The sequence below is a fragment of the Ixodes scapularis genome, unplaced genomic scaffold (genome assembly GCF_016920785.2).
Source record: "Ixodes scapularis isolate PalLabHiFi unplaced genomic scaffold, ASM1692078v2 PGA_scaffold5__190_contigs__length_132052651, whole genome shotgun sequence".
Lineage (NCBI taxonomy): Eukaryota > Metazoa > Arthropoda > Arachnida > Ixodida > Ixodidae > Ixodes > Ixodes scapularis.
The window spans coordinates 114402973-114415857 of NW_024609880.1; the positions used below are offsets into that span (position 1 = coordinate 114402973).

A 12885-nucleotide genomic window follows, 5' to 3' on the forward strand; every position below is an offset into this window, starting at 1 on the left:
TTCTTTCTTTATTTTTTCCTCAGGTAAATTCGCTCGTTGCAATTTTTACAAAAAAAAAAAAAAAAATGCACCATCTGTGGGCAACACTGCACAAAGTCGTAGCGCGATAGGTTAAGAAATCAAATTTTGCGGACAATTTAAAAGGCCTGGCGTCGGGGCGGGGGTGGGGGGGGGGGGGGGGGTAACTTGAGGTGTATTACTAAATTCACGATTCACATCGATATCGAAATTGTCTAAAATGCAATATCGAAGGATGCTTCGTACTTTAGTGTCTCGAAATTTCTATTAGTTTAAAAGAATTCGTTTTATTGCAGGATGAAGTAATGTCATTTTAAACATTGTTTTGTTATTCTGAAATATAGTTTCAATGTACAGTTTGTTGTTAGCTTTTTAATTTATTATACCTAACCGACGGTTCACGAAAATTATCGTGGACTTTGGGACGTAATTTCTATCCTGTGGAGCTTTCGGTCTACACAAAAGGGGAAAAATACAAAACACGCAAAACAAGAAATTCACTCATGCACTCACTGCGTAAAGCGATCGCAGGTAGATTTTAGCTACCAAGCATTGCATTAACTGAAAGTGTTCCTTCAACATATTAAATTAAAATTTAAAATATTTTTGAACGACCTTTTTTTAAATTAGTTATGGTAAAGCTTCTTGGGCACTCCTTTAAAACAACAAAAACAAATGAAATCTGCAGTTACTTCACTTACTGTGTTCATTTATATCCAGGCACACTCACTAGTAATATATGGAGCAGATAAAATGTGCATCTATTCTTTTAATGCATAGAAATCGACGCACTAACGCCGAACATACAGGAGTGACCTGATCTGTAATAATTATTCAAACTGAGCTTGAGTCCTGTAAATTAATGGTGTCCTAATAGTTAAATTTTAACTCCAACTGTGTTTGAATCGTATAATGTTGAAGAATGGCCATACTCTGGAATGTAAAATTGAATATTAATACCAGTAATTTTATTCTAAATATTTCGTAGACTAAACAAAAAACCGCATATTTCAGAAAAAAAAAAATCTACCTGTTTATTCTCCCGCAGGGCACGCGGATTGAACACAGGCCAGCACGAATAAAAACGACGTTGACGAAAGCTAGCCAATTGGATGAATGGACGAACGTGGCTGAACCGTTTCAATAGAGCGACATCTCTTCGTACCTAGCCCTGGCATTTCGCTCGAAGCCGCGATAAGAAATTGTTAGCGGAAGAAGCCAGTTCGATTATTGTTGTTATCAGTGTTTTTATGCTGGTTTCTTATATTATGGGCATAATAACCGAGAAGGTTGTCTATAGCAAACAGAGCTGGATGCAGGCAACATTATTAGATTAGCTCAGTTACGGAACTGCTCCTAGACGCTGCATGCACGAGCAGTACCCCCCCCCCCCCCCCTCACTCACCACGACTCGCCCGGTGTCGCTCGACGCGCCGCCGAACGGCTGCTTCGGTAACTGAATCGGGATACGTACGTTTCAACGTTAATAGAAACGTAAAGATCAACGGAAAAAAACTCTTTTTTTTTGTAGTAACTTTTATTGGAGTTTAGTACAAAATGAGGGGCGCGTAATGTTTTCTAAAACCTTTAGTTTGCAAGGTTTTGCAGTACAATTAATATTGTTTTTATACAACCATGCCTCAGCGGTGATTTCAGGTAGCGCGTCCCGACCTAGGCGCATCTTAACTTCGGTGGTATACCGCGGCGCGTCCGCTGGGAAGTCGAGGGTGACACCCCTGTAACCCTTTCCACCGTATCTGTTTTGGCTCCGAAATGGCCGATTGAAGCCAACATGGTTGTTACGTGCAGTTCTTCGAGTGACCGCTGCGGGAGAAATGGCGGTGTTGTGATCGCCATTTGTCGCTTCAGCTGTGCTCTTTGGAACACACAGTTATGAAACGAAAATATAGATGGCGTTTCAAACGACGGTTGGCGGATTGAAGTGAGTGAAGGGGAGGTACCCCCCCCCCCCCCCCTCCGCGGGGTTCCACAACTGAGGTAATCTAGTAACGTTAGATGCAGGTGACGCAGCATCCCTGAATTCAGAATATAGACGCACGCGGTTTTCGGAGTTTTGTCGAGCGCACCCGAGAAGCTAAGATCATTACAGCTTTGATTACTAAACACGAAAGCGAAGTAATTTCTACAGAAATTGTTTGCCATCAAAAGGTGATGAATCCAGGCTTGATTTAGATCCAACACTGCTGTGGGTGATGACTATATTTTACCACATGAAGAGCGCTCCTGAATAAACCAGAATTATTGTCAAGAGTACTAACATTTGATATAACGAATTATTCAAGAGCTCAAGTATTAGAAATGTGAAATTGAAATTGAATAATTGTGGCGCATTATTCGACTCGTATTCAAAACTAGAATATTCACACCTTCCTACTGTAAATATTTCTCCTGCTATTTTTTTAAATAAGGACAAAACGAAGTTGATGCTTTCTGCTGCTTTTATTTCATTTCATCCTACGCATAGAAAGAACCGCATGAAACAATGACATAATTACTCTGGAGTCAGCACGGGCACGAACGTGCCCACCACACCTGAGACATTCATGAGCACACAATTATTGACTCGGTGTAGGCTCCTCAATTTGTGCTTTACATGCGTCCTTATCGTACATCATAAACTGTGGATCTCCACATGCTGCTATGAAGGCTAAGCGGCAGGCTCTGGGGAGGCTTTTAAATACTGCTGCTGCAAACTTTTTTGCCTTATTTCTTTTTTCCTCATCGTTGTTAATCTCCTTATTGCCTTTACTTTCATTGCCATTACGTCCTTCAGCATTTCTTTCTTTCGGTGCTGTTGCATCAATATACTGTGTTAAATTGTCGGCGCTTTGCAGAACATCTGCCAACACTGATTGGTTTAGCCAGAGGTCGCATCCTGAAAAAAAAAGTGCGGGGATTTTTCATTGTAATTCTTCAAATTCTTATTTTGGATGTACATATAAAAACATTTCCGATCCGCATATATCATCTGCCCTATGTCCTGTTTTGCCACCTTGCGGTCAGAAACAGAGGCATTTCGTGTGCTGTTTCTCACGGACGGCGTCCTCTCATGGGCGAAAACAGTTTTTACTTCTTAGTTAGTATTCCGGTAATGGTAAGTGGTTGACATTCTTTCATCTTGCTCGAACGGCTGGGGCTACGTTTTGACGGAGTTGAGCTCCCCGCAATGTCTAGTTTATTTCTGAGTTGCGAAAAGTTGTGTAGGGATTTCTCACAAAAACCCGGTATTCCTAGACCCTGCTAGTCTCCGTGCTCCTCCGGGCACTTCTGAAGGAAATAGAGCTTCCTGTACTACCCCGAGTTTCTTCGGGCTGTGATGGGCAGGTCTGAGTCAGCCTATAGTCAGCACGGCTCTTTCTGCCAGATATATTTTCAACGCACGCCGAACAAATCGACACGTAGATGTTCAACATTTCATTACAAAGCAGAGTATTCCTGCAGTCGGTACCTCCTGAATTGTGAGCTCAACTTTAATGGCAGTGGTGCACAGGTGCAGCCCAGCAAGCACCGCTTCTTTGTACCCCTTTTCTACCGTTACACAACAACAATAAAAACTGTCTTGCCTGTTGTCGTTCGAGGTTTAGAACACTTTTTACTGCTCTTGTTTGCTTCGGGACAATGTAGTTGAACACATTCTACTTCCTTATTTAAGAAGTAGTTAAGGTTCTATCAGTGTGTCGAACCGAAAAAAATACGGGTTCGGTTATGGTTCAGGTTCAGGTAAATTTATTTTGTTCCGGTTCAGTTCCGGTTCGATTAATTCGATCCGCGAACCGGTTCGCGAACCGGTTCGGGGCGTTGAACCGGTTCGCGAACCGGTTCAGAAATTATAAATGACAAATTGCAACATCAAAATAAATTACGAATAAAACATCTGAAATCAGCACATCCGAAACGGGATACATCGTAGTGTAAGGCTCAGGGATTTCTACCAGAACTGGTTTCTTTATGTGCACTCAAAGGTTACCTCACCGACGTTTACGCATTCGGACTTCATCTAATTGGGTCGGACGCAGTAGCTGTAAAATCCGCGACCTCATTACAAACCCACTTACAAGTAGAACTCGCTAACTATCTCGCAACCTCGGCGTGTAAGCAATTGAAGGAACAGTGGGGAGAATATACAGCTTTCTTTATTTGAACTAGCCTTCGGTAACTCAAATTAGACCCTTAAAGAAGTTTTCATTAAACAAGATACGGAATATGAAAAACACTTCACCGAACGCAACGCCAGAAGGACGTAATAGGATAAATATTAAAATAGAAGAGTTCGCTGTCTCACAAATATGTTAGCTTCTAAGTGCCTATACGAAACCGGATGCATTATTATCAAACTCCACAGCCTTTTCTTTTCTCATTCCGATGGAAGCAAGCTTCAAGAACTCGCACGTTCTAGAAATGTGTTATGAAATGAGCACACAGCAGCATTTAGGATTTACAAGATTGTAGAAAAATAAAATTACGTGACGCGATTTTTTTTTTTCTTGCACAGCATTTTAATTTTTTTTCCTCCGTGCAAGCCGCGACCAGCGCAATACTGGTTCCTATGCCAAGATTCATGGATGCAGCGTTTGTCAAGATTCATGGATGCAGCGTTTATATTCCTAAGACTGAGTGGAGAAGAAAAATATGTAAGCGAGGTGTGTGTCAGTTGACGGCACTTAAAAAACAAATGGCATTGATAGCACATTCATTGTCAACAGCGCGTGGCCGAACCGTTTTGACATGAGCCGGTAACCGTTATTTTTTTCCGGTTGAGTTCCGGTTCGGGTTCATTGCGATAACAGTATAACGGTTCGGGTTCGGGTTCAGTTCCGGAAAAAATACCGGTTCGGTTCGGTTCCGGTTCGACACCCTGGGTTCTATAGAATAAACTCGAAACAAAGTAGCTTAACAATGACGGCTGCCTCCTGGTATAAAAAAACCCATAAATAAATCGTACTGGTTCAATAATATAAGGGCAGGAGAGCGACAGAGAACAGTATATGGTGGAGCCGGGATTCGAACGCCGAATTTTTTGGTGATCAATGAGATGAGGAGACCCGGAAAGTCTCGTCGCCCTGAAAAGTCGATAACCTTTTTAACATTTTTTTTTTTTTTGTTTTTACAAAAATTTGTATTATATAATGTTTTTATGCTCTAAACTGCTTGGGGTTTGACTTTTTGGCTATTTAGACTATCGGAATCGTTATTACGAAAGCATGAAATGCTGTTTAACGCTGCCCCAATCCCATAATTTTGTCCCTCCGTCCATGCGTGCGTTTCACCCTAAATTCGGTAGGGTCACTGATTTGGTGTTTAAGTCACGTGGCGTAAATCGATGTCACCTATAGACCTTTTCATTTTAGTAGTTGCCTCACCGGCGGATAGAGGGCGCTGACGTACTCGGCGGCATTAGGTTGCTTCACTTTGATTGGTTTCGGTTTCAACGTGAACGCGCCTATGTTGCTGTTTTACGTTGTTTTTGCTTAATTTTGTGATACGAATATTTTCCTTGTAGCACACAACCAATGAAACAGCGGTATTGAACCACTTTGAAGACTACGAGGTGTATTTTAGCCTAAATTTCGGGCTTCTTTTTTTTTTTACCAACTCCTTTGATGCATCTGATTATGGTCGGTTGCGAAACGCCTGACTGATGTACAGGAGAGATTAGCATCATCTACGGCCGTACCCGATGACACCAATTTCTAGAAGAACAAACTATTGAAGAAACTAACACGTGAACGTAAAGAAACATATCGACAGTTTGATTAGCAATGTGCTGAATCGGCCAGAACAGATGAACTCGCGAGTTTACTACACACTGTTTGGCTTTCGTGGGCACCCAACCTTTAATGCAATTCGCAGACTAAAAACGTATCGTGTAATGAGGCGGATAATTGATATAAACAAGTAGTATCGTCTCGACCTCCTTTATTATTATTATTATTCAGTACTCGAGCATGGTTTGACAGGCCGAGTAGGGACTTTCTTAAATTATCAACCCTGATAAAGTATTCATAAGCAGCATTTCGCGATATTGGCCCTAGAAAATACATTATTTTTATATGAAAATTTGCTTACTCAAGATATGATATAAGTGACAGGCCCGTCAAATTAAACCTAGCATTTATCTTCCGTAAAATTTGCCATATAAAATTAAAGGGCGCAGGAGAAGAAATACCTCGGAAAGTTTGCCTGAATCCTAGCGCTAGGCACCACTTCACGGACCTGCGTGAACAAACATTTATTTGTTTGTACATATTCGGTTTGTAAATTTCGGCGTCGCCAGCCACCAAAAGTAAATCTCTATTCGCCATCGACAATCCTGGACTCAAGTAATTGTTATGCAGACAACCAATGTTTTTTTGTTTTTTTCAGAGTTACATATTGCGGATTTCAGATACTGGCGAAAGGTAAAACAGCATTATAGCGCATGCGCCGAACCCAAACCGCGTTTTAGATTTGCAAATATAAATGACGTTATTTCTTCGTGCACGCTATTCTAAAACTCGTTACTGTTAAGTTGAGTGTGGCAGTTTCTTACGCGGAAACTCCCACCCTTTGCGTAAAATAAACAAAGTGGGTGGCACTGGTTATCTGAATATAATCAATAAATCGCTTAAATTACTGTCGAAATGGGAGCGAGCATGGTATACAATTTCTTAAACTTCATAAGTAACCGACCAACCGAATGTTTACGTAGCAAAAAAGATTGAGAACCTCATACTCATGTAGGTGTGATGTTATGAACGAACAAATTGCCTGATGTTGATGTACTATTATTTCTAGCCTCAGATAAAATGCAAGCTAAACGTTCGTTGTCTATCTCTTCCGCGCGTTTTGTCCCATAATCAAAAGAGACTGTTTTCTATATATTATGAATACAAAGAACGATACTTTCAGGAAATACAGATAGTCTCCTTGCGCTGACTATGCTTGACGCCTTCCGATCCTAGATGTGCGATATAAATATACGCGCTTTTTACTGAGAATGTTCCGCCACTATTAGTAAACAAACTTCAGTTGTCATAAGGACCTTTCAACCCTTGCGACGTCTTAGTCGTCGAGTAGACGTATCAGACTACAGTTTCCGAAGTAAGGCAAAAAAGCGCGGTGAAACGCGACGAAAAGCACGAATACAACGCGTCCGCCAAGGCGCGGAGGGGAGAGCGGAGCAGCAAGTTGAAGCAACCTAATGGCCGCCGCGTCACGTGATTTGAAGATGGCAGCGCCCATGCGGGGGAGGATGAAATGGTCTATACATCAATTCAGTTTCTTCGCTAAATATAGCGTAAAATTTAGGTCACGTTACCTGACGTGAAGTGACCTTTACACAAATTTAGTTTCAACACTCAATATATCGGGGAAATACCGCCCGTGCTCGAGAGCGGTGTTGTACAGAACAGGAACGCGTTTCGTTTAGGAGGAACGTAGGAACACTGCGGTTGCAGTTTCCGTTGGCGGAGCTGGAACGGAAACTTGTTACGTTTTCGAGGGAACGGAAGAAGGAACGGCATTCCTTTTGCAGTTTCATCCCGCACAAATTTACCTAATCGAAAAACTAGAAAAAAAAAAATCGCAGATACTGCAGCAAAGTTTGTTCTGGAATGATACGCACAAAAGGAGGGTTGAACTGACATAAAAAAAATCTAATTGGGAATTGCTTTCAGTCCGACGGAAAACATTTTAACAAAATAAAGTAGCACTTGTCCTGTCTTGTCCTCTCTTGTCCTTTGTTCTTCGTGCTAATATTTTTACGACATAGAAATTGAAGACTTGCATTTTTAGTATCAATATTAAATGGCACATATGGCATTAAAAAAAGCTTATTTAAAAAACCGTACAATATTTGCAGATGAACCTATCATTGTTTTGAAGTAACAAAATACCGGGCCAGATCGAGCATGTAGGCCAATTTATTTCTTGCCAAGACCATCCAACAATGGAGCAAGGTGTCGGAGGAACAAATAAACTCTGCAACCGAAGCTTTTTTTTTCACTTTTGTAGTTTTTTTGCAGTAGCACCTTCGGGCAATCCGGGGTAACTTCTGAATGCAGTAAGAAAATAATGCAGTAAGCATACAGGTTTTTGATTAGCGGCTATTTCAACCCGTAAACTTCGATGGATGGAGAAGTGTCCGAGAGATATTCCAAAGCATAGAACTGGAACAAATGTGATTCTGAAGACTCGAGAAGTAGTTCGATCTGGATATTTTCACTTGCTTGTTGTATTCTTTTTGCGAATTGTATAATGTAAATTTTTGCTAATTGTATAATATTCAATATAAAAATAATGCAATGGCCTGTTCGATTTACGAATTATCCAGCAGAATATTTCCATAAAATACGCAAGTGTAACGTAAATGTAATTACCTGTTCCAGAAGAAACGTAATTGGAACGCGTTCCTTTTGGTCCATTGGATCTTGTAAAGGGAACTCGTTCCAAGATTCAGAACGAGCGGGAATCTAGCTTTCGTTCTTGTTTTACACGGAAGTGTAAATTCTTGAAAGTTAATAAAAGGGATCCCTTAACGATTTTCGAGCGTTTGCTCCCTTTCGGTTATTTACGTCCTTTGTGGTTTGGGAGAACTAAGAGAACTGGTACGAACCGCGAGATATTAATTTTTCCTATTTTACTTCGCCCAGACTAAAAAAAACTCTAACTGTACGGTGGCGCCAAGCAGTGTTGAACGCGCGCGGCTCGTGGCGTCATAGGCCAAGAGTTTTCCGATGGGCGAGAGCCGCTGAAATATTTTTGAAAGTGAAAAAAAGCATGTGATTTAGTAAACCTTCGTTATCCTTCCCAGAAATCATGTCTATAGGATTCATGTTATAGGAATCATGTTATAGGAATCATGTCTATAGGGTTCGAAGCTGGAAAAGAAAGATAAAAAGTCTTATAATATCGGAAACCAACAAAAACAACGCTTCTTCGACGTGGAGGCCTCTAACACTCTAAGAACAGAAAAGAAGAAAAAAAAAAGACCGTGTTTATACTTTTTCGCACAACACTCGGGCAGCCAATCACCGCCACTTTTGTAGGCCGCTTAGCGAATGACGATGCCGAAACATATGTTTAGGACAAAAACCCAGTCGGAGTTGTGACATTAGGCAATGCAAGCTTCACGTTTTGCATTGCTTAATATCACAACTCACACTCTAAAAAATGTTTGTGCGTCTACTTTCACGCACACCGCTCAGAGAGTCAATCGCCGCAACTTGCGGAGGCAGCTCAGCGAATAGCGATGCCGAAACATATGTTTAGACCTAAAAACGCAGTCCGAGTTGTTACATCAAGCAATGCAAGCGTGACGTTTTGCATTGCTTTATCTCACAACTCAGACTGCGTTTTTTGGTGTAGACATGGCTTTCGACGTCGTCATTCACTGAGCTGCCTCCGTAAGTGGCGGGGATTGGCTCTCCAAGTGTTGCGCGGGAAAGTAGACGCACGGGCTTTTTTAGAGTCGAGAGGCGTAGCAGGCGGCAACGGCGTATTTTACGCTGGCAGCCGACAAATGACACGCACAGACGGAGCGTATTGTGTGCTCTGTTGTGCGCTCTCGAGCAGCCGGGCCACCGGGCACCACACTGTGCATCCTACTCGCCAAGGCGGTTCCGGCAGCTCCGGTGGTGGAGTTGAGGGAGACGAACAAAGAGTGTCGTTTTCCTTGGCATACGAGGCGGACTGAGACGCGTTCTGCTCTCTCGTGGAGTGTCCTCATATTGCACGACGCCTTCATTTTTGACTCTCCTCTACAAAATTCGGAGCTCCACCGCCGATAGCCCCGTTGAATTCATCGGTAACGACAAACCCCGACCGGGCCGGGTAACTACAAGCGCGGCCACAGCCTCGCAGAAGCGGCCATTACCCTACTCGCAGCCGATTGGAGGCTCCTCGCTCAGATCCCTGAACGCTAGCCACTTGCGTCACAAGGCCAAATTTTCGTGCTTGCTTTTCTTTATATTTTGCAAATTCGAATTGCTAATAACTTTTTACATAAAGCAAATTTCAAGAAAGAAATGTTTCCTCCGTTTACTGAGCTTCGTTTTAACCCAAATTTAAAATCGTTTTAAAAATGGACAGAGGGTGGCTTTCAGCTACAACCAAATGGGTTTTATTCTATTTGATAAATCAGGTAACCTTACTTCAGCGACATCAAGAAATTACTGTCCTATTCAAAAAGAAAATTGTGTGCAATAAACATTATTTTTTGCAACTAACACTATTTATGTTGGCTGCTCAAAACATTTGCCCTGTGTATGCATATTTAACAACGAGTGGATGCCATGATTCGAGAAATGAAAAGCAAGCTACAATTATAGTGAGCGACGTCTAAGAAAATAAACAATCGGAACAAGATTGAGCCTACTCTAAAGGAATAAAGTGATTAATACGTCAAAAATAGCATAAGAGCACGGCACAATCGCAACTTGCAAATATACCATACAGCTCGTTTCATTTCGGATTACAGGCAATGGGTTATCATAATTTTACTGTTTCGTGTTTTGTTTAACAGTAATTCGCTCTTGTTCCCCTAGGTGTTTAAATGTGTGCAAGATCCCACCATGATACTTTTCACCATATGTTTTTAACCAGCTTACCTCCTTGAAGATGGGGAGACCTGAGAATGTTGCAAATTGGTTGGTTGTACACCTCGTAGAAGTCAAGATAATCTTGTCCTTCCACTGGTGTGGTGGTTTTCGGTTTATCTTTATCCTCAGAAGTTCCGTCACTCACTGTGTACAAATATAACATCAAAGCATACAGATATGCACCCTCTTTAGGCAGAAACATTTTCAACATTCGTCGAGCATAAAACCTGGACTTACACATTTGCCAGATGGGTTTGCTTGATGTGTTACAGGAGTAGTCGCCATACTGTATGTACATGTTACTCCCCAAAGGTCTAGGGGTCGCACTTGGAGCGCTTCCTGTGAAGATTTATTAAAGCAATGTTTCCTTATAATATTTATACTCAAATATTATTCTGCGCTGTAAAATATCCTAACCTAGAGAAAGAAAAACGACGTTTATATTTGAAACGTGGTTAAATTAATGAGGTTTTTGTTCGGGAAATGGTATTTTTAAGACTAAGAGACGTTAAGTCATGTCCAAGGTAAGTAACTACACATTTAAAACAGTAAATACTTTGTTACTCTGAGACCATACGCGTACTTCCTCTCGTAGACAGTATGTAGAATACTCCGTATAAAATGAATCAAAGCTAAAGCTCATAAAATTGACTTTCTTTTTTTTTTAATTTTGCAAAGATCTTAGTTATTCACGCGACGCCCTATGTTTTCCACATATCTTTGTTAACGACCATGAGTCATACAAACGCTCTTCCAGATTGAAAAAGAAGAAATTAACCACATAGGCGGCAAAGTCACCTGATTAAGATTATGTGAACGTTTATATTGTCACGTTGTTCTGGGACCAAGGAAGGAGACGTCCGCTTGCGGTTCCGCTTTTAATTGGAAACTGAGCGCCACCGCCAAGAGCCGGTGGCTCGTACCCATGGCGCCGAGACAGCCCGTCGTGTCCTTCCTCGTACTAATATTTATATTTATAGTATGGCGTTGCCATTAACAAAGCTATGAATGGCGGAGTGTGCTGTGCAACCGCTGTCACAAGTTGGTGAAGAGGATTTACCTTTTTAACGTACATCATCAACGTTCATTTCACTAGAATTAATTTAATGCCCAAGATTTCTTGAATTAAGGTTCGCGATAGCTATATGAACCGGGGAATTCTCTCCAATCAGATACTCCCCCAAAGTAGGTTTCCAGAAATATGTTTCTCCTTATATTTATTCCGCTAAAATATATCTTTCAGATGTCTTCATTTCGTAAACCTCATGTCATCCAAGTGACTATCCTAAAGGCCTTTCTAAACTGTAATCACTGGGCTCATGGGTTAGTGAAATACCGTGTGATGTGCGTCATACCACTGTTATGCTTCCTCCCCTTTTAAAAGTGGGAATATTTTTTTACTAAAAATAAATTTCAGTGTGAACCTTCTGTAGCAAAACGTTCACACTGCCGCTGAGAGAACTGTTGATTGAAGCCCTTCAAGTAACCATTAAACTAACAAATAAATCTTGGTTGGAATCGGTGTCATTCGCTTGTTTTTATTCTGGGCAGCCGACTCTACCAGGTACTGTACGAGTCCCTCGCATTTACCGTACATGCGCTGATGTATTTCAGACCCATTAAGAACTCTATGAACACGTAGTAACGCCGCCTTTGAGTACATTTTATGTACCACCTGAAAATGCTTGGAATAATATTTTTTTTTTTACTTTATTACTGTAACAATCAATAAACAGATAACTACCAAAATTAAAAATATTCTCTTCACTGTTCCACCTCTTACTTTATTGAGAGGAACTATTGTTTTTATTTCTCGATATAAGAAACTACGAAATATCTTCTAAATATTTTAACTTCAACTTTTGTGAAGTAATCTCATCTGAGCTAGCGATCATAACTATCATTATTTTGATCTACATTTTTCGCCAAAATTCAGCCTTCACCGCGGGATTTTTATCTGTGCTAGAAATTGGCCACCGTCAAACCATTTCACGCAAGATTTTATACGGCCATAAACAATCATCTGTCGCACTATGTGTTTGTTACGTGCATATGAAATATCGGTTCCCTAAAGAACGGCTTATATTAAACGCTTTGTGATAAGTTACTGGATTCAACTTTTAATTTTATTACTGAAGCAGTTCCATTACCTGATAAAAATAAAATTATTTTAATGATATACCAGGCCAACATTATGTTTTATGCGAAACTCAACGATATAAACGCCTACCTCATGTGCAACAACAATATCTGCAGTAAATATTATTGC

General features: G+C 40.9%; 1 protein-coding gene across 1 annotated transcript in view; it reads right to left on the bottom strand.

The window, feature by feature from the left end:
- Nucleotides 1-2594: 2594 nt before the first annotated feature.
- The window catches only part of LOC121838215, a 34282-nt gene continuing 23991 nt past the window's right edge, over nt 2595-12885 (bottom strand). Inside the window, exons 4-6 of the mRNA XM_042294312.1 lie at nt 10854-10955; nt 10626-10760; nt 2595-2914 (exon numbers count right to left, since the gene is read on the bottom strand). Of these exons, the coding sequence (XP_042150246.1) occupies nt 2595-2914; nt 10626-10760; nt 10854-10955 (557 nt within the window). The remainder of the gene's footprint in view (nt 2915-10625; nt 10761-10853; nt 10956-12885) is intronic.